Source organism: Lepidochelys kempii, chromosome 18 (genome assembly GCF_965140285.1).
Source record: "Lepidochelys kempii isolate rLepKem1 chromosome 18, rLepKem1.hap1, whole genome shotgun sequence".
NCBI classification, from domain to species: Eukaryota; Metazoa; Chordata; order Testudines; family Cheloniidae; genus Lepidochelys; species Lepidochelys kempii.
Window position 1 is genome coordinate 17,663,497 of NC_136397.1, and position 22,126 is coordinate 17,685,622.

Genomic DNA, 22,126 nt, shown 5'->3' on the forward strand with positions numbered 1-22,126 from the left:
GTAAAGCCTCTTTAGGGGGTTTATGGTCAAGTTTAAAAAAAAAAAGAGATCAGAGTGAAGTGTAAGTAGCAGCATTGCCAGAACTCTGAACCAATGGAGAAAAACAAACAAGAAAAAAAAAAACCTGAAACACTCGAGGAAAAAGTCTAACATGCCAATAAACTTATCCACGGGGCTTAACTGCACCATCACTGTTTAGTCTCTTCCCACTAGTTTACCTCAGTGGTCAGCTCAATTAGTTTCAAGTGATTTTGCTTTAAAAACAAAGGATTTTTATTACTTTTTTTTTTTAGAAACTCACTGAGGTCAGATGGCAGAGCAAGCAACATTTAACCCTGGCTGCAGTGATAGAGAGCAACGTACACGATACATTGTGGCACACGCAGGGCAGCATGTGTGATGAGTTACTCTGGGTGCCTCCCCTTTTATCCCAATCTGAGGCACTTTGGGGAGGCCTGACTGTCAGAGCTTGGGGTGCTCAGCACTTCCTAGGTGATCCACCGGGAACAGCCCTGCTTCAGGTCCTTGTGGTTGCTCTGCTTCCCCTGCTCCAGAGCAGTACGTGGGAAACGGTGGCAACATGAAGAAGCTGCCATGAGATTCATTAGGGCGTGAGAAGGGCCAGGGCAAAAACAGCAGGAAGGGGAGGCTGCTGCTGTTCAGCTCTAGAAACTACAGCATTTTGTTTATTCCCCCCCCCCCCCCACCGTGATTCGTGGGGTGGGATCCAGGAGCACCCTTCTTCCAAGGCAAATTTGCAAGTTATACTGCACTGCTTGCACAATTCTGTTCTGGGATACGGGAACAAGGAACTTTAATGCCATACCAATGGCTGACTCACCCCTCATGCTGTGCACACCTGTTGATGGGACACTGAAAATCTTTGTAAATGCTCATGGGATGAGCCTGCCAGCAGATCCCTCGAAGACATATGAGGGCATTTGCCCCACCCTCACTTTAGTATCTAGGCAACTAAAGCTAATCTATGCTGTATCAGGCTATGTCTATACAGCCCCTGGCTGTGAGCCTCCAAGCCTGGGTCAACAGATTCAGGCTCTCACTACTGCACTAAAAATAATGCTGTTGACTTCAGAGCCCAAGCCATGATGTCTACACAGCTATTTTTAGTGCTACAGCGTGTGAACCAGTCAACTCAGGAGCTCGCTGCTGCGGGCTGTGTCGACATACCCTCAGTGGCTTGAAATTCACAGGAACCACTTCAACCTATCAGCAGCCACCATTACTTTCTTTCCAAGGGTAGGAAAACACACCACTTCAGGCAGCTAACCCTCTATTACACCTGCACTGATGAAAACTCTTATGGACCTAGGTTGCACAGCGTTTAACTCCCTCCCGTGGGAAAGGAAGAGATCTGTTTTACCATTACTCGCATCCCCTGTAACCATGTGCTACAAAATTACTCTGAAACAGTATTTATATTTGCAATGGCATACGCCAGTTTAAAAATAAAAACCTTATAACCTATTCATTTACCGCGATTTAAAGTCAGGTTGTTTGTCCCCTTTTTGATTAGCATGGCAGTACAACTTAGAAGTCTCTGAACTACAATAGACAGTAACATCATAGAGTTTAAATACAAAATCAAATACTTTAATGAAATTAGGGAGCACAGGAACAGCTCAGATATACCACTAAAACGGATACCCCTGAGCTGTGTACTTGGGCTGTTTTTTTACACCTTCTGTTTTTAAACAAGCAAGCAGACTGACAAACTACCAATTCTTCAGAGTGTCAAAGATCCTGAGTATAGAGTTATTCAAAACACATAAAAATGTATATATATGAAACTTCTCTATGAGCTGGTGGCCTGCACACAGCATTGCACGGATAAAAATATACTACTTTCAATACACAGAGCTAAATACTTTCACATTTATCAGAATTCTCTAAACAAATCTTAAATTGATAGAATTCAAGTTTTGACTTTTCAGTATATAGCTTTCACTTGTATTAAACAAATGCTTATTTACACGGTGGAGAAAGTATAAGGGCTAATAAGGCCATATTCCCATATTGTATTGTTAAACACTGCAAAATATATACACAAGTGTAACCTAATATAGGCATCAGTTCTAGAAATATCACCTTACATTTGTACAACATAATTGAGTCAGTATGAAACGACAGCTTTGTTAGCACCAAGCCACTAATGGTGTTCATGAAACATTTGAGCTTTCTTCTAGTTCCACCAGGAAGGGCTGGTTCAGCAGAATTCTCTAATTGCTGAGCAAGGAAATTGGTGCTCTCAGTACTCCAAGTCCAGAAATATACTAACACCATTGCACTACAGTGTGCAAATATACCTATTCCCAAAGAGCAGGCATAGGAGCAGCCACTACAGAGAGGCTCTCCAGTGTTTCCTAAGAGACACTCCAGCAGCAGAACCACCAAGCCATCTACCAGATCAAGTCTTCCACATCATCTTGTCTGTTCAGTGTCTTTGTATTTGGATCATGCTAACAAGCACAAGGTTAGAAAAGATTACTGATGCTAAGTGGTTTAGACTCAGGCTAACCCCATGCTACAAGGGCAAAATGGGGGAAGCCGGGCTCCACTCTGAATCCCCAAGGACAGAGGAGAAGCCCTTGTAGCGCTCATCTCCTGTGCCTGCTGTGGCCAGGGTGGTCTCGGTCGTAACGATGACCTGCACGCTCATAGGAGCGGGAACGCTCGTGTCTCTCTCTGTAGTAGTGACTTTTTTTCTTGTACTTCCCAGAATGATCAGAACGCTCCCGCGAGTGGCTTCGGGAACGTGATGAGCTCCTGCTGCGGGACTTCCTCGGCTTGTGTGTCGAATATTTGTAGTCCTTTGACTTTTTGTAACTCCTCATTTTAGAGCCTTTGTAACTAGCACTATGGTTGAACTGTCTTGGGGGAGAATCACTGCGACTCCTGGAGCGGCTGTGGGATTTGGAACCACTCGATGTCGAGTAGCTTTCACTTTTTCTAAGACAGGGAAGCAGGAGGAGACGAGAACAAACAGTGAGTGCTTTAAAAATCAATGCCCGATTACTTTACAGCATTAAAAGCAAGACAGATTATAGTAATCTTAGGTGCTACTTGGAACACAAGGAAAAAGGTTTCAGAAGAAAATGATTTGACACTGTCCTTTAAAATGCTACCCTTACTTACTTGTCAGCTACAACTGAGGTTGAAAACTGCTCTCAAAACAGATCTTACAAGCAAAAGCCGCTTCTCCAAACAGAGAGCTACTAATTTGATTAGTTGAACCAGCAAACCTTATTCACCTGCCTTCAAACAGAATACTTCCCCAGCTCACACCCCATAACGAATTAAAACACAGTGCAAGTAATTTCCTGTAGGACTAAAATAATAGGTAACATTTGTAATCATTATATCTGTTGTTGGATGGGTAAAAAACTGAGATCCTTTGGAATACTGAACAGTATCTTTCACAACACACTTTATTAACAATCCAAAACCTTTTGCTGTAATTATGAAGCTGATTTCTTTCTGTAAGAATTTTAGAAGATGTATGGATTTGGGGGGGGTTCCATGATTAGCTCTCATGGATAGCTATATACTTGTAAATTGAGCCAATTTACCACAGATTTTTCTTCTAATTTCCTAGCCTGAGCATCACCATCAGTAAGAGGCTTTGCAGGCCAAATTTGGACCTCAGTTCTGCTAGTGCAACCCCAGTGTTTGGTACAGGTGGCACAAGGCATAATGGAGGGAGACTCCATTTCCCTATCCCCCAAACTTTGTTGTGTCTATGACGAGGATAGTAAGAAGCAGTATAAACTTATTGTTGTCATTTAAGTTAGCAGAAAGGACTATGGGCACAAGAAGCGGATTTGCTGAGTAAGACGCTGCCATTCATATGCAGTTATTCCTCGAACCCTAAACTTCACTTTAACTTACACTGGCCACCATGTTGCACCTCCATACACTAGTCTCACTTCCAGAGCTCAAACAGGGTTTAAAGTTTTATACAAATCGCTGTAGTTGTTGCTTCAACAGAGTCCACTGACTACCAAAGCACCATTCTCTGGGATGGTAGTTTGCCATTAGCATAGCAGGTTACAAATGGGACTCGGAACTTCCACCCATTTCAGTACATACCTGCGCTTAGGAGATGCTGATCGAGATGGTGATCTTGAATAACTCTGCTCTCGACTTCTGCTTCCACTCCTGCTCTCCCTTCCTTTCTGAACACTATGAAGGACAGAATCCAAGTAAGATTTAGATTTAAGTGCTAGGAGAAAAAGAGGTAAAAATCTATAGAACGTGGAATCTTACCCATTCACTGGGCTGTTGGAATTCATTCTTTTTGTTCCGTCCATTTTTCGTTTAGCATTCTTCATCGCCTGCACAGCAAGTGGGGAAGGTTTATTTCCTTTACCTTCTTTTGGGGACTCTAAAAGAAAAATGTAAAAGTTTACACTTCATCCCCCCCCCACATGCATATCAAAGAGATGTCAATCTTTAGCAGGCAACCCAATTGTAAAGAGTGGCAAGCAGTGGTTGAATGGGTCACCTGCCCTGACTAATGAGGGTAAGAGTCGACTAAATTACCACATCCCTCTAGATACCCTTTGCAGTACATACAGATAAAGGGTGAAACTTGAACACCTTTAGGTAAGTCCTTTAGGTAAGTCACGAGTTATTCAAATCTAAAGTAAATTTCTGAGGCTGTAAACTTAGTACATAACAAATAGTTTCGTGTCATGTCCCAATGCTGCCTTTCTTCTAGCACACATACGAACATGAGGCTAAGAAAAAGAATGGAGAAAAAATTTCATGAGTAGTTTGACTCCTCCTTTCTACAGAGTGATTACGCTGCAAAACAGCAGCATTTGCATCATCATTTGGAATACAGCTTAACATAGGAATCCCTGCAATCTAAAATAGCCTGAGACAGGATTCTTACTCAAGTTAAGTCACTGTAATACCCCCAAAATATGGGCAAAAAGCAATGCAGTCCAAATATGCAAACTAAGTACATTGATACCAACCATTTTTAGGAACAGGGGAAAAGCCTGACGTGTTATCCAAATTGGGAGTCCTGTCAGGTAGCAGACCTTTAGCTAGTGCTTTTGCCTCTTCAATGGCTAGTTTTTTCTTTTCTACTTTGCTTTCCAGATAAGACAAGTCAACCTGCAAATGCACATAAAAAAATTAGTTCTCTGTACTGTTTCAATTGACCATCCATGCTTAGAAGGGATATGACTCACAGGGTCTGGATCCTGCTCCCAGAGAAGTGGGAGCTTTGCAACTAGCTTCAATGGGAGTAAGATGTTTTGCCCTATCTTCTAAGAAATACCGAATACACATTGTATAAAACAATAGCGAACCTTTTTCCGAGTATATAGCTGCAGGATTTTTATACAAATCCCTTGAATTTCCTCTTCTGTTGCTCCAAACAGTAGAAACCAGTGAGGACGATTAGGAAGTGGGATCTACAATTGAGAAATTCATACATTCAATTTTCTACTTCTACATGAAAACCTTAATGGAAACGGAAACGACAAAATATAAATAGATGTTTCACCTCCAGTGTTCTAGCTGCAAGGTAGATACAGGCACAGGCAATACTTTCTGGCTGGAATCTTACGAAGACATCTGTTCGTAGACTGTCATTCATGTAATTCCTGAAAGACACAATAAGGGGACAATTGCAACCCCCTGCACCAGGCCTCTCTGTTCTATTCTCTTCCATTCTACAGTAACTACTTCTCTCTGCATTCTATCACTAAGCTCAAATGCTAGACTCCTGTAAATCTGAAGAGAAGTTAGAAAAAATTTCTTCAAGAGGATGGATATGTGGTTGGGAATAAGTTTCTGACTGGCTGTCAGACAAATCAGTTATGAAAGAGAACCAATTTTAACTTTACTTTTCCCTCTAGATCTACTGGCCTGCTCTCATGCAAAAACAAAATGTTTTTGTAGAGACAACATATAATCTGTAAAGAACTCAGTAACAGAAATCTAGGCTCAATCCCAGAGTGCAGAGAAGCATGCAAACTCAAAGCTAGTGTTCAGAGTTGCCGATCCTGCTGGAGTTCTCCGGAGAAATGCAATCCACTTCAGCATGTACCCATTTCCACTGGAAAGTTTTTGGAACCTGTCCATTTTCCATTAGTGAGACAGCATCCAAGACAGAATCCATTTGTGATGCAAAAGCTAGTCGTGGAAGAAATCCAGATATTTGGGAACATCAGTGCAGAGGATGGTTCAGTATTCAAACAGATCTCCTCTTCTCTGGCATATGACAGTATCGTTTCCAAATGTCCCATTTCAACAAGGTTTCTTAAAATGAATATTCACAGAATGAGACAACTGTAAAATATTGCACATATTCCACAACAGTCAGTACATATTTTAAAAGATTTTGATTTTAAATCCTCAAGGAAGTTTGTATTTTCAAAATACTTGCATCTGAATTTATCAAAAAATAAAATGCTTAAAGGTATAACTTTTAAAGTAATATTTCTTTCAAGCAGCATGTCAGGTGGGCAGGAGAGAAAACACCACCCAAAACAAAGACCACCATATAGTTATACAAGCTATCTAAGAAGAGAGTTTGAAATTGATCATGCGGGTAATGCAGTACACAAGGATTCACTAACTCAAGGAGGCCCAAACCAGAGCCCACAGCCCGTTTAAAACCAGTTTCAGAAAGAGGAGGTGCTTATGAATCACATTCCCATCTATGTGCTTTAGTCCTTTGCTATACATTTCAGTTCTAACACGTGGGGAGCGACTGACCACTGGGAAAAAAGTGGCAAGTTAAAGGCTTAGTCTTGACTGTCCTTCACCTTGCCCATGAGGAAAGCTTAAACTAAGTCATGATGTTCTATCACCTGTTTTTGCTATGGAGAAGACACTTTGAAGGATATCAGAGAAAGCCTTTGTGAAATTAAGTGCAGCGAGAAGTAATATTCATACCTTGTGAAGGATGAATGGGCTTCCTTTTCCAAACCTCTAAACAAAAACTAACTGGCTAACTGTGCAGCTGGCCTTTGGGTTCAGAGTTTAGGGGGCATGTAGAATTAAACATCTGTCACATTACTTCAGCTTTAAGTTGTTCTCTAAAACCACTGCACTTCAAACATCAGTTATACTGGATACCCATGACCTTCCAGGTACTGGAAGCAATGAATGGTTAGGGTATTGCTCTAATAGTTATTTCTCTGCATCCCAAACAAAAAAGGGAAATTGGTGCCTAATAGTCTTACTTCACATGTGAATTCTGAATTCAATGGTACTATGTAATCTGGAAGTAGGGAAAATGTCCAGTGTCATTGCTGTACTTAATTCCAAACGGCAGACCTTCTACTGAAGTATCTTCAGTGTTCGATTAAATAACATCCACAGATATGATAAAAACTGAAGTCTACCAGTTAGATAATTTACCCATAAGACTTAAATCCCACCTTAAAATATATATATATATATATATTTTGGCTTTTTAAAAACGTACAGCATCTTTAACATAGTTAAAACATTAACAATAACAGTTTTCAAAACGTAAACAATCAAGTTCTAAAATATACAATAGAGTCAACGGCACAACAACGAAAATCAAAAGTATAAGCACAAGAAGCAGTTGGCCAGTTACTATACTATCGTATTTATACCACCTGTCTAGAGTCAGCCTTCTCTTTGTAGAGCCTGCTTTGGTTTGACTGAAGACGGCAGTTATCCCTGCACCATAGCGCTTGGGCAGCAGAGGAGAAGTCTTAGTCACTTACCCTCAGAGGCTACCCTTTGATTAAAAGAGTACAGAAAAGAAAAGTCAAAATAGGTTCTCCACCAAACAGATCACAGTACCAGAGAGTTCAGTCAGCAGAAATATGACCTTTAGATTCATTATTCCAATTTTTAAATTATGTCATTGTTTCATGAGTTACAAGTTTGTTATAATCAAGATCTGGAATTTTAACTTCGATACCCATCCCCAAATGAGTCTCTTCACTACAGTGAAGCAACAAGACAGGCAGAAGATGTTTCATGGCAAATGCAAAAACACTGAGTTATCCAGTCTTAGTAGCTGACATCTTGGATTATCCATGTGCATAAAAAGGATTTATGTCGAGGGTTCCTGATGCCCTTGTTGCAACCAGCAGCTCAAGTGTTGGGAAAGTCTGTCTCCCAGCATCAGCGACGGACAAGAACTGCACATATGATTTACCCAAAGAAACAACCACTTAACATTTTCACTTTAGAGGGAGGGCAAAGGGTAGGAGAAAAGGGAAGAAAGAGCAAGGGTTGAGGGGTTTAAAAGCTATCTTACCATTTAAGACAGTGCCTGAAACTTAGAGGCCGATCAACATTTGGGTAGTAGGTTGGGGCACTCCAGGAAACACTGGAACTGTCTATTCCATGAACATAGTTGTGGGCTACACCAATGTTGCCCAGAGTGCCTCAAATGACATATTTCTGCCACTGCCCTGCTGGTCTCATATAACAAGCAAGATCAACTTACCATGAAGTCTGGACCAGGTGTTGGTTACGTTCACATTCTAATACCTGAAGGTACATAACGATTATCTGGAAGATATGGGTTATTGAGTTATTACCAAGAATCTCTAGAGCCAAATATTTAATTCAGAGGGGATGTCCATGTGGCATCTGATATTCTGTTCTAGATTTTAACATTCCCAAATATCCACAGAAAGAGTGCTTTTAAGATGCCAAGTGTATACCAGGGTAGTTTCTGCCTTCAATTACAAAGGGGGAAAGAACAGGTTCCAAAAATTTATGTGCACAGCCAAATCTGACCTCCCTCATACTCCTCTTTCTGAGCTCAGTCATCCTATTCATCTAAAAGTCTTGCCTTCCACTCAGTTTTCAAAATAGATATGCTTTTCCTATAGAACTCAACATTCCTCTTCTAGCTGCCACAGGGGAGGAAACACTGCCAACTGGAAAAAGTGGCACCAATCCACCACAAAACATCTCCATTGGAGGGACTAAACCTAGGCAACATTTCTTCCCTCTTTCGCTTTTGCAAAGTTTAAAAGGTTCACAGCAACATACAAAACAAAGTTTTTGTGAACCACAAAAAAAAAAAAAAAAAAGAGGGTGGATAAAACAAAATGATTACATGAAATTCACAAGCATTAGTGGGTGAAGGAGTATGCTCATTCCTGTGATCAGTACCCCAGTAAATAAGGAGGCTCAGAAAGAATTGCAGTGGGCAGAGAAAATCTGAACAGAGCAAGGTACCTACATATTTTTAATCAGAGGACACTTGATCTCAAATTTAAAGAGCATTTACACTACAGCGAGCTGAAGAGGTCTGAAGTAGTAGCCCATTGCTGCAAGACAGAGAGCAGATACCTGCAGTGCAAGGAAAAGGAGAGCCCTTACACTACTTTAACCTTCTATTAGATTCAAACAGCAGTGCTGATTAGCTCATATGGGGAGCAGAGTCCAGCACACTTTGAGGAAGACCATTCCTGGGACTGAATTTCACACATCTCATCAGTAATGACGAATATTATAATCAGAGCTAGATTCTACAAAAGGGATATTTGAGAGCCTTAGTCAAAGAGGAGTTATTCATAATGCTTCAGAATTTAACACCAAAATTACCTGCTCATTCAACAATAAAAGTTTTCATGCTATGACAAAGTGAAGTATCCAAGTATAGTTAAGTCTAACCAGTTCTTAACATCTGCATCCACCTTCAGTCTTCACTGACCAATGAGATACAAGACCAACTATTAAGACTCTCTTGAATGAGAAACAAGATAGCAAGATCACTGTAAACTAGCTTCACTGGGTTCAGTATTGTGGAACAAGAAGCTTTTATCCAGTTTTACCCAGAACAGGCAGAGTGTAAGAAACACACACCCACTGTTTTACAGGTTAGCTGAACATCGTACAAACCTTATGAGGGTGCTTTACATGAACACAGAACCCCAGCTCCTTTAAAACTCTTCTCTCTGCCTTTATGATTTGATTCTTCAGATTAACATAATCTTGATCCAGTAGTAGAGGTACAGGTTTTCTGTAAGACATTATTTCAGATTCCATCAAGTAAGAGTGAAATGCCAATATTAAAAGACACCCAACCATCCTACTTGGACACATATGCAGGTTACTATATTTTGATGCAAACTAGTTAGTATTTACAACAGTACAAGCATTCTTCTACTTAAGAAAATAACCAGATTAATGTTTTGGTTTTCATTCCCCAAACAAGGTTTTACCCTACGTTCCTTGAGTCATGATGCAGCTGAACTCCCCCATAGGCAAAGCAACAACTATGGCTAGCTAGGGTACTAAACTCAGGCTCTCACGTTCAGTAGTCCCCACATTTAAACAACTGACCGTGAAGAAAGCGAACACTTTTCAAATTCTAAACTTACTTTTTCTCTCTTAGATGCCGAAGGCGATGGAATACGTTAATTACATCTCTTATGCGCCTCGGTGCTTCTTCAATTTTGGACGCCAGATGAACACAGGCCATTGACACATGCTGAAATATAAGTATTGCAACATACTGATGTTTTGCTCAAATCTGGAACTGATCGCCTCCAAGAGCTTTAGGAGGGATAATAAGAGAAAGTGGTGGTAAAAACAAGAAATATTCAAAATTTTAAGATAAGTATTTGTTATAATGTAGATGTGTAAAACTGTGTTTAACTAAACAACATATCTATAGCTCAAAAGTTTCCTGTACACATAGTTCAACAGGGCATAATACATGCTCTCAAACACGAGAGAAATCAAATGCATAGTGCATTTTCTAAAAGAATGCTTACCTCCATGGAATGCTTCACAAAAGATTTTGTATAAAAGAAACGTTGAAACAGCACCTGCCCTGTAGCCATTGCCACCTAGAGAAAAAAGAAAAAATGGTAATCCAATATTAGCATCTTCATACAGGATTCTAGAGCAAGATGAATTACTACAACAAATCTGAGTCCCATAAAACCCATCAGAAATGCCTGACTCAGCAACAATCAGCTTAAAAAAAAGCTACACCACCATAAAGGATTGGTTTTCAACACCTAGAACTGTAATGTGCAATCTTAAAACAGATGAGATACTAGAAAAGTACCAAACAAAATATTTTATGGGGACACTCAAAAGTAATTATGAGGGTGGACACTACAGTCCAAACGGCCCCCAGTGCTGTGCCATCTATGCAAATACTCCTACGTGTTTATTTTTGGTTCTATGTTCGCTGAGCAATATTAAAAGGCAACCACCAACTCAAAGTGGAATCATTTTAACCATGAGTCAGCACTAAATGTCAAGTAAATCTGCCCCCAAGCTCCCCAGCCAGTCTTTGTGGTTTTACAGTCACATATCCATATTTAAAAAAACTCCCTTGTGCCATACTAAACACACACAGATGCAAGAAAAGATGGCTAGAGAAATTAAAACAGCTAAAATAAAGATTACTGGTAGCAGCACTAGGCAAAAAACAATTTTATTTATTTTTTTAACTGAAGGTCTCATTAACCTTGTTTCAATCATAGTGGCATTTTTGAACCCCTCCAAGCATCATGGTAACATCTGACTGTCCCATTTTCTTTACTGGCAGCGCCAGGAAAGTCGACGGGCGACATGTCACACGAGAAGGAATGTAAGAAACCCCATCTGAAGGGCATTGCGAAATCGTGCGCGTTACCAGCCGCAGCAAAGCAAAAGCCTGCGCGGCGGCGGGGGATGGGATCCCCCCCCTTAGAAACGAGCGAGGCTCGGCCGAGCTACCAGGAAGGACCCTGGAGGGCTGAGCCAACCGCGGCCCTGGGCTCACAGGAAGAGATGGTTACATCAGCCGCTTCCGGTCCCAGCAGAGCCGGCCGGGACAAGGGGCGGGACGCTGCCCGTAAAGGGCACCACAGGGCCAGTTTCACACGCCCGGTTCCTTGGGAAACAAAAGGCCGGGGGCGCCTCCTGATCCCGAGTCCCCCCTCCCCATTGCAAACGCGGGTGCGGGGCCCGGGGAGCTGTCCGCCCCCCCCCCCGATTGCTGCCGGGGGCGGGTTTTACCTGGTTTCTGGGAGTACGGGGGGGGGGGGGGGGGCGGGTGTCGCAGCGGCCCCTGGGCACCAGCAGAGACGGCGGGGCCCTGCCCAGACGGGCGGGGAGAACAAAGCTTCCCCCCTCCCCTCCCAGCGCGACACTCCCAGGCAACTAAGGCCCGGCGGCCGTGGGCCCCGAGCCGGCCCCGCCCGGGCCTGCCTCCCCGGCCCCGTTCGCCCCCTGAGACCGGAAGCTGCCCCTCCCCCCCCCCGCCGCGGGCCTGGCCCCCCCCGCCCCGCTCACCTGCGGGAGCCGCAGCAGGATGCCGGCCGCCTGGATGAGCTCGCAGCCGGTGACGCGCAGCTGGGTCTCGGTGTCGGGGTCCAGGCCGCTGCCCATGGAGGGGGTGAAGCGCAGCGCGTCGTCGGGCAGCAGGCAGTTCTCCAGCGTGATCAGCACCCCCGAGTACAGGCGGTCCCCGATCAGCACCGCGCCGGGGCCCGGGGCGCCGCCCCCCGCCGGGGCCGGCCCCGCCGCCGGCAGCCCGCCCGGGCCCCCCGCTACCACGGCCGCCGCGCTGCCCGTCCCCGCCGCCATCTTGGGCCGCCGCCTCACCGCTCTCTCGCCTTCCCCTTCCCCAGCGCCGGGCGGTGTCCCGCCCGTTCCCCCGACGCCCGCCTCCCATTGGCGGGTGGCAGCGAGGCGCCGCTCTCGGATTGGCCGGCCTGCCCCCGGCGTGACGCGGCTCCTGCGGCCTCATGCAAGCGGCGTGACGCAGCGGTTGGGAATTCGAAACAGGGTGGAGTGGGCGGACCGCCCGGCGTGCATCGCGCGCCTCCCGCGCCCCCTCCCCCACCCAGACAAAGCCTAGGTCGCCACCACCGGCTAGGCCCGAGCCAGCCCTTCCTCCCAGCACACGGCAGGGGGAGCCGCCCCCCGCTGGGGGGATTTGAAAAACGTATTCCAACAGATGCTGGGGGAATCGAGAGGGCCTGGGAGAGAAATCTGGAGCCCCCCTTCTTCATGTTCACTGGGGTCCCCCCTTCCACTTACAGACAGTTGGGGGCCTGGGTACAATTGCCCTCCCACCCCACATACTTATCTGCTTTCTGACAGGAGCCCTCAGGGCCACTCCACTCGCCTGTTCAAGCTTTTCTCTGTCATGCAGGAGGGCAAGAGTTTTAAAAGTTTGTTTCCTAAATAACCCCTTGACTCCAGCAGCTGGGGCTTTAAGTAAAACAAGTCTCCCAAGGCTTACCCCCCAAATCTTAAATTGGCAACACTGACCAGCCTTCCCACAACCGTAGTTTTATCTTGCACGACTATGCCTCATAAGAGCTCAAGCAGGAACTCTCTTCCACAGCAGCAGCACCAGCATCTGCCTTGAACAGACTCCAGCACACAGATTTCACTGGAAGATATATCTGAGTGTAAGCTTCCATTTGCTTCAGCTTTAGCTAGGTCATTTATAGTAGGGTGGTGCTCCCCTGAAGACCAGTGCCTTGGAGGGTTCAGGGTTTTAAAGCCTTTACACAGCCAGAGGTCCCAATCGCACTACCGCTTTTAACTGCAAGGCCTGCTCTACACTAGAAAATTATATCAAGCTAGGTATATCACTCAGGGCTGTGAAAAAATTCACGCCTTGAGCAATTTACTTAGGTCCACCTAACCTCAAGTGTAGATTACAGCAGGGTTGATGGAAGAATTCCTCCATCCACCTAGTTACCACTCCTGAAGAGTGGAATAACTACATAGATGGGGAAAAAACCCTCCCATCAATGTAGGAAGGGTCTATGCTACAGTAGCACAGTTGTAGCGTAGATATGGGCTTAATCTCAGGTTCCCCTGACTCCGATACAAGTGTCATATAGACTGAACCAGTGAGAGATTAGCAACTCTGTGGATAGGTTTTAGGCAACACATCACATGTAAGCTTTCCTTACTAGACTGGCCTGTTTAATTTTTAAACTAATTTGAAAGACTGACCGCTACACTTGAATATACTTTAGCTGTGCTGCACTCTTTTACATACTCTAGTTTAAAGAAAAGCTAGATACTCCACATTTTGTGGCATGAAGCTAGATGGCACAATACTTGAGAAGGCATGGTTTATACTCGTAACAACTTCTGAATTTCTGGTGATTTCGCTAGCTTTTCTTTTTCTTTTTTTAAAGATGCCTTCACATGCTTATCTCATGGACTGACTACTTATTTTAGTAGAACTCTACTAGCTGCAGCACACGCCTTACTAAGCCTTTAAGATTTTCCTTTTTTCTGCTTTTTAGCAGGTACTTCCAAAGTCATCTTATGCGTCATATATTTAAGCCATAGCTTTGCAATATAACCTCATTAACACTGAGTGCCACATAGATGCATGTAGAAAAACATCAATGTGGGATAGTTGTCAACATTTCAGGAAGCATTTAAAAATGTATGTTATTGTACTGTGACACCAGAAGTGACTATTCAGATATTTTCATAATACATAAAAAACCCTTTATTAGATTGTTACAGAACAAAAATGTTTACACAACATTTTGACGTAGAGTGACTTCTGCACAGTAGGGTTTATCCCTGTTAAGCTTAGATTGCAATTTTAACCAAAACCACTAAGGAAAAAGAACCGTCCTCATAAGTTTACAAGCTAGTTGTCTAAGACTTCCTTCTTTCTTGCTAGATTGATTTTAGAGGATTTTGTTTCATAGATATGACCTTTTTTGTTCTCTGGGGTGCAAACTTACTTTGAAATACAAGTCTCTGCTTAGAATAGGCAGCTATAATTGCAGATTATGCCTGTCACTTCAATAATGGTGTACAATTCGTGAAAATATTCCTTCTGGTTCTTTTCCATCTCCAAGGGCATCAAGGAAGCCTTCTTGTCTCCTCCTTTGGGCTAAGGCAGCTAGGGACTTGAATGTCTTTGGCTCATAAATAGCCAGATCAGCAAGCATTTTCCTGTTCAGCTCCACCTGGCACTAAATGCAAGAAGGATGGTCAATGAAGAGCATAGTAATTGTCCTTTTACAAATGTTCATTGTTAAATTCTTAAGTGCATTATTATATACATGTTTCATTAAAATGCTACTATTTAATGGATATTTTAGGCAAACGAACATCTGATTTTACTACCTGCGAAAACCTCACAAGATACACATCTAATTTTTGTGAATATCCCAAGGGGAAAGTGTCATACAATTCAACAACAGCAATACGATACAAAACAGATAACCACGGGTTTTCTAAAACCCCTTTTGAACCAATTCCAGAAGCTACAGTGGGGAGTCTCTTCCTTTATGGAAGTCTACATAGTAAGTGCCTGATCTTGGATGCTCTAGTTTTCAAATTCCAGCAAACAAGGTAAATATGTTCCAAAGGGATGGGAATTCTTATTGAAATAATGTTTTGCACTTTTATAGTGACTTCCATCCAAGGTTCTCAGTGCTCCTTTGTAACGTAGTCTATCCATTTTAGAGGTGAGGAAATGGATACACAGAAATTGACTTGGCCAGAGTCACACAAGTTGTCCGTTTCAGAGGTGGCAACAGAACTTGGCTCTTAGTTCCTAGTCCTGTTCCTTAACCATCCCTACATAGTACTTCAGATTATGCAATAACATCCAGAAATATTCTCAGCCCATCCATTTATTTTCACCTTTAAATAAAAAGCCAAGTTTGAGTTTCAGGGCCCAATCCCATGAAGTGCTGCACATCAACAATTCCCATGGACTTCCACAGGAGTGGTGGATGCGGAACTCAGGATCCAGCCCTTAAAAGGGTCTCAAAATGGAAGGACCTCAGGATCGGTCCCTTTATAGACTACATAGAGCAATGAGTGGATGATCTAAAATGTCAAAAGATTATAGAAACCAGGTCTGCTTCTTTTGGAAAATGAAACTAAGGACCTCCCTGATGGACAATTCTAAGATGCAAGGGACACTGACTTTCTCTGAAATACCTGTTCCTTTGTCTGAGTTTGATGGAACTTCTATGCAGAGTACTTTATTCCATTAGTTACCAAGAGTTACAATAAAAACAATAGAAGCACTTTAACAGTTTGATAACTTTAGAATAAATCTGATTTAATTAGTTGATCAAATAAGCTACTGGTTTAATTTTCTATCCAGCTGTTCTACAGCCTTAATTGAGAGGGGGGGCGGGGGATGACTAACAGTGTTTAAAGCACACTGCCATCTTAAATTTTGCTCAGGTTAAAAGTTTGGAGAAACAAGCTAAACCTAAGACCAACAAATTTTTCCAATTCTAATGTGAAGCTTTGAAACAAATCCCCCTGTATGTTTTAAGAGCACTGAAGTGCTAAGAATGTAGCAGCGAAACTGACTGCATTTATTTTTGTTGTCCAAGCTGACTGAAATGCACCAGTTTAATTAGTGAAAAGTAATTTGGATTTTTAAACTCACTTCTAGTAATTCAATGTTTTATTTGTTTTGTATTTTTAAAATATCTTGATATCTAAAAAGGCAGCTATTACTCTGAGGACCTGACAGTAGCATAGGTAACAACATTTACAATAAACAATGTAAATTGACACTGTCCCTTTAAAGAATAAATGAAAACAAGTTCTTCTGATCACATAAATCTATAGTGAAGAGGTAGGAATGTGTTATGAGTCTTATGTTGAGCTCTTATGCTGCCAAGATAAAAGAAGGTCACTTGTAGCACAAATAGATACAAGTATAAAACAGGACTACATTATTGCAGTAAGCAAGAAAAAGCACAGACAAGAAATTTCATATTTATCCCTCATCAGCAGAACTGGAAGGTTTTCTGGGTGTTTTATGGAATGACTGATTGAAAGACCAATGAGAATTTTGGACAACCTGTCACCATTTCAGTGCAATTCTTCTTCAAGCAACACACTTACCTTAAGCAGATTGCCTATGAAAGCTGGATATTTCAAACCATGTTCAAGAGAAGCTGCTTCAATCCTCGTAATCCAGAGCTTAAAAAACACAACGATTTAAATATAAAAATACAAATATTCTAGTTGATGCTTTCTTTTGGTAAAGAATTAGACATATGGATGTGCTCAGATTCGATAAATACAATGTGTCCTGACCAACATTTCTTCAATGCTAAAATTCTGATGCAACATGAGCTACTACAAAGCCAACAGGGGCTATTGCACTTGCCTTGAACTTGGAAAACTACTCTTTCAACAGCAGTTTGTAAAGCATTTTGGGATACCCCGAGTAGGAAAACAGCTATATAAAAATGACTCTAGTCTCTTCCAGTTTCACTGTTTACATCTATCATTTTGGTTTGTTTTTTACCGCTCTCATGAATTCCTTCTTTTCTCTTCTGGCCTTTGTAGACTTCACAAAAGCTCTCCGAACACTTCGTACAGCCAATCTATAGCAGCGGTTCTTCCTTCCACGAAAATGCTAAGGCAAAAACAAGATGTTCCAGTTCAGTTATTAACTTTATAAGGCTGTAAAGCCTTTCAATAATATGAATATAGAAGATATCACTTTGCATTTTTAAAGAGCCTTTCATTAAGAGGATCTCAAAGCACTTTACAAACATTAGTTAAGCCTCAGCCAATTTTCTCATTTTACAAATGGGGAAATAGTAACTGAAAGATTAAGTAACCTGAGAAAGACTACAGTTTCTCACTGGCTGGACAGAGCACAGAATCAGTTTTAGTTTTCAATCCCAGATTCTAACAGTGGGCCAAACTCACACTAACTTTCTAACTCTTAAAAAACAGAAGGGGCTGCCTGTATGCAAAAAGCGGGAAATCAATTGGGAATCCCTATCCTTAGTAACGTCTCATAGCTTGAGCCACTTCGTGTACCACTGATGATCATATAGTATCTGTGGAAACCACCACAGTTGCACATATGGAAAATTAACACTGGGCAAGTGCACCATGCAATTAGTCTGCCCTCCAACAAGTATCCCCACAGGGTAGTCATGATATATGGCTAGACTGGGACCCGAAAGTGTAGGATATGCCCATTTAATTGTAGGCAATGCCCTGCTCAATGCTATAGCAGCTGATTATATCACCAAAGCTGCTGACAATATGCCCTTACAGAAAATTCCTTTTAAACTATTGCATATAGGATTAAAGAGAGACTGTCCACTTAAGTTGTATTGTAAAGAAGTATCTTTACCTGTTCTAAGAACACCTGAAGATCTACCAATATACATTTACTTGTCACTGTTAATGCTCTTTACTTTTTGCATTTTGATCAGTTCAAATTAAGTCAATTCAGCCAGTTTCATTGTTTATACTCAAGTGTCATTTTCAGATTGCTCCTGCTGCAGTGTCTGGATTTCAAACACTGAGGGAATGTTTGGTTAAGGCTTTATCAAAACTTGTTTCTACAGTATTTATATTTCTGGGGACCAAATTTAAGTTCACACTATCCCTTTAACCTTATATGTGCAAGCAAGGCTCAGGTAACCATCTAATCCCATTTATACGGCAACCATGGACAGCCAATAAGTCAGCTATTTTCCTTTACGCCAGAACATCATGCCTCTCTTTTGTATAAAAAAACCAAAGGGTGTGAACTTCTGGCTCTATTATGGAGAAGAGCACAGCCTCTGGGGAGACCAGAGTGAAAGCTTTATCTGTGCTCTCTGCCATTCCCCCCATCATGCACTGGGCAACTCAAGAGAGGAACAGGAGTGTCACCTTCAGGCCCAGAAGAAGGACAAGACTGTAAGTGGATGGGGTGTGGGAGGAAGCAACTAACAAAAAGAAAGGGACAAACACCCCCCTTCTGCTCCTTGGGGGGGGGGGCACGACACCCCCCCACACCTTCTGCTTCTTGGGGGACACGACACCCACCCCCACACACACACACACCCCTTCTGCTCCTTGGGGGACACGACACCCACCCCCCCACACACACACCCCCCTTCTGCTCCTTGGGGGACACGACACCCCCCCCCCACACACACACCCCTTCTGCTCCTTGGGGGACACGACACACACCCCCCACACACACACCCCTTCTGCTCCTTGGGGGACACGACACCCACCCCCCCCACCCCCACACACCCCTTCTGCTCCTTGGGGGACACGACCCCCCCACCCCCTGCGGGTTCGCGGCCGGGCTGGGAGCGGCGGGCTCTGGGTGCGAGGCGGGGACAGGGCAGGAGGAAGCGCCTGGCTCCCGGCAGATGCGCAAAAGGCGGCGAGGCCAGGCCAGGCAGGCGCCGAAGCCGCGAGCGGGGCCGGGGCGGAAAGAGGCCCGGGGCCGGGAACCGGGGCTGGACTCACTCACCCGCGCATGCTTGAGCACCGCCTGCACCCTCCAGAAGCGGTCGGTCAGGCGGCTCCGCAGCCAGCAGGGCGCGCTCAGGAAAACCATCGCCCCCGCGCCCGGCCGGCCAGCAGCGCCCCGGCCAGCGAGCGAGCGAGCGAGCGGCGGGGCCCGGGGCACGTGCGCGGGCCCGGGGGGGGCAGGGCCGCTGCGGGGGGGGGGGGGGGTGATTGACACGCGGCGCTGCTGGGCGAAGGGGGCGGGGCCAGCCCCAGCTATAGAGAGCGGGGGGGACGCCTCAGCAGCTCGGGCTGGGCTTCCCATGCCCTTGGTTTTTTGGGGGGGGGGCAGGAGCATAGAGGCCGCCCCTGGGGGTGCTGCAGCACCCCTGTCTTGAAGTGGTTTCTATCATACATACAGGCTTTACAGTTTGGTTCCTTCGCTCTCAGCTTCCCCCCCCCCGTACAAATTGTTCCAGCCCCCCACAGGCAGGAGGTCGCAGCTGCCCAGATAGTTTTTGGAGGGGAAGAGCAACAGTTGCAGAGATTGGGGGAGAAACGTCTATCTGGGCACATGAGACTCCCCCCACAGGAAAGCCAGTTATTTGCACTGTCTGAACAGCTGTGCAGATGGCCTGCGGGCTAGATAGAACTAGCAACCCCTGGGGCTGGAGGGCTGCCTGTTATGGGTACCCAGCCCATCTCACACTGAGGCTTTCAGCGTTTATAACTTTGCCAAACTTTAACTGGTGGAACTGACGCTTTCCCTGCCAGGTGTCTCCTCGAGATGAATTTAAAAAAAAAAAATTGAGCCGAAAGAGTTCAGCCGTTTGTGAGAAGGAGGAAAACACTTTCCCACAAACTTTTCTTTTGGACGCTCCAGTGTCCTCATGCTCTGGAGCCGGAACTTGAAATAAGGCCTTTGAGCCAATAATGAGCCATTTGCTGTTCCCCGAATCCGCTGTCCCAGCTGCAGCTGAAATCAATGGGAGCTGTGCTTTGAACACATAAAGTACTGCATAATGCTAAGTATTCTGGAATGTCAGGTCCCAGGTGTCTCAAATAGCCAGGCACCCAAAATTAGTAGATACTTTGGACCTTAATCTCTTTGTGCCTTAGTTCCCCCTCTGTAAAATGAAGATAACAGCACGCCCTCATCTCACAGGGGTGTTGTGGAAATAAATGTTTGTAAAGCACTCAGGTGCTACGGTGATGCTATTGTATTAATTTAGAGGGACTAAATGGACCCAAAGAGTTGAAGGTGTTAAGATGACCCAATCACTATCCGATGTTAAACAGTCTTAAACAAGGTTTCAGAGTAGCAGCCGTGTTAGTCTGTATTCACAAAAAGAAAAGGAGTACTTGTGGCACCTTAGAGACTAACCAATGCATCCGATGAAGTAAGCTGTAGCTCACGAAAGCTTATGCTCAAATAAATTGGTTAGTCTCTAAGGTGCCACAAGTCCTCCTTTTCTTTTTAGTCTTAAACAAGATTCAGGGGCGCTGGTACACAGATATCTTTTGCCCCTTTTCCCATCAACATTTGTTTTTATAAGTTATTGTGACACTTTCTGAACTTTCATTCACTTTTCACAGTTGAGCTCACAATTAGGGTAAAGTTGTATGACCCGTTATCACAACAGTACCATAGAAAAGCCCACGAGGAAATTAATAATTCTGTCTTCAGGGCAGGGTTTGAATAGTGTGCAGTAAAGGCCTGGAGTCACCCACTGAAAAATGTGAAGAAAACAAAATATTAAATAGCTGCTCACTAAGTGAGCACCATCCATTCTGTGCACTGAATGAGGCAGTGGTCTTGTGGAAAAAACAGTAAGTGGTAGTGTAATTGAACACCATAATGCATATGCATAAGGGGGCTGAATTAAGGTTACACCGGCAGCCTTAATTCTGGCATTTCCTAACTTTTGACTGTGCAACCTTAATATTATTCTTTTAACTTAGTATTTTTGGGTGATATATGTAGATATAGTTTAATATTATGTATATCTAACCTATATTGATATACAGTATACCATAGATATAAATTGCAGATAAGATGTTTGGTAGTATTAAAATAGGGGCCACATCAGATGAGACTTTTGCCCTGGTGTCAGCCAAAATTTCTCCACCTGTCTGCACATACATGCACAGTTGTGTAGCGTGTTGTGTGCCATTTCTGCAGTCATTACCCCAAGCGTGGTTGCATTTCAGAGGTGAAGTTATTCCAATTCTGTCATTTGTTCGGATTTCATGCGTAGTTGTGCCCCTAAGGGCTCTTTTATGCCAACTGGCAAAGGGCGCACTGTTATGTAACCATAAATCCCAGCAGATCTGACAAACTCACTACGCCCAACACGCTCTTGTCAGAATATTTAGCCAAACAGTTCTTGTGAGGTATCATGAAAAATGGTGACATGCTGGTCATGAATATCATTGTGTGATGTGGGTATGGGTTGCGTATAAACAGTTATGTACGTGTGCTGGAAATGTGTTCTTAAAAGATGTTGTGGAGGCAGTTGATAAACAAAGGAACGTGGGTTACGTCTCTGCATGGATCAGGCTAACAGGCAGATGAGAAAACCACATGGCCTGGTTACAAGAAAAGGACAATAAAAGTCCATGTACATCTAAGGTAAACAAAGTGATCAAGGCAAACGAGAAAGCGAATTGACCAGAGGAGGAAGAAGGGGCTTGGCGCCTGCAACCAGAGGAAACAAAGGCGCCGACTTTTCAAAGTGCTCCGCCCCACCCCCACTCCACCCCTTCCCCCAAAACCCCACCCTGCCTCTTCCCACTCTACCTCCACTCTTCCCGCCCAGTTCCGCCCCCTCCTCCAAGTGCGCCGCAACCTCGCTCCTTCCCCTTCCCCCCAGCTTCCTGAACGCCGTGAAACAGCTATTCGTGGAAGGCGGAGGCT

The 22,126-nt window shown here is 43.9% G+C and overlaps 2 protein-coding genes across 2 annotated transcripts; both read right to left on the reverse strand.

Annotated features, from left to right (window-relative positions):
• Nucleotides 1–1,589: 1,589 nt before the first annotated feature.
• On the reverse strand, nt 1,590–12,801 carry CCNL2 (cyclin L2). Its single transcript, XM_073317083.2, is given in 11 exon segments — nt 1,590–2,967; nt 4,108–4,200; nt 4,285–4,402; nt 5,001–5,142; nt 5,340–5,444; nt 5,537–5,636; nt 8,474–8,538; nt 9,883–10,003; nt 10,365–10,474; nt 10,761–10,835; nt 12,277–12,801. Coding segments are annotated over 11 exon segments (1,806 nt in total). The 3' UTR covers nt 1,590–2,615.
• A 1,645-nt stretch (nt 12,802–14,446) lies between these two features.
• MRPL20 (mitochondrial ribosomal protein L20) lies at nt 14,447–19,420 on the reverse strand. Its single transcript, XM_073316679.2, has 4 exons — nt 19,232–19,420; nt 17,264–17,374; nt 16,855–16,932; nt 14,447–14,948 (listed from the first exon to the last, which is right to left on the reverse strand). Exons 1-4 carry the CDS (start codon nt 19,316–19,318, stop codon nt 14,775–14,777), a joined length of 450 nt encoding a protein of 149 aa, XP_073172780.1. The 5' UTR covers nt 19,319–19,420; the 3' UTR covers nt 14,447–14,774.
• Between the last annotated feature and the right edge of the window lie 2,706 nt (nt 19,421–22,126).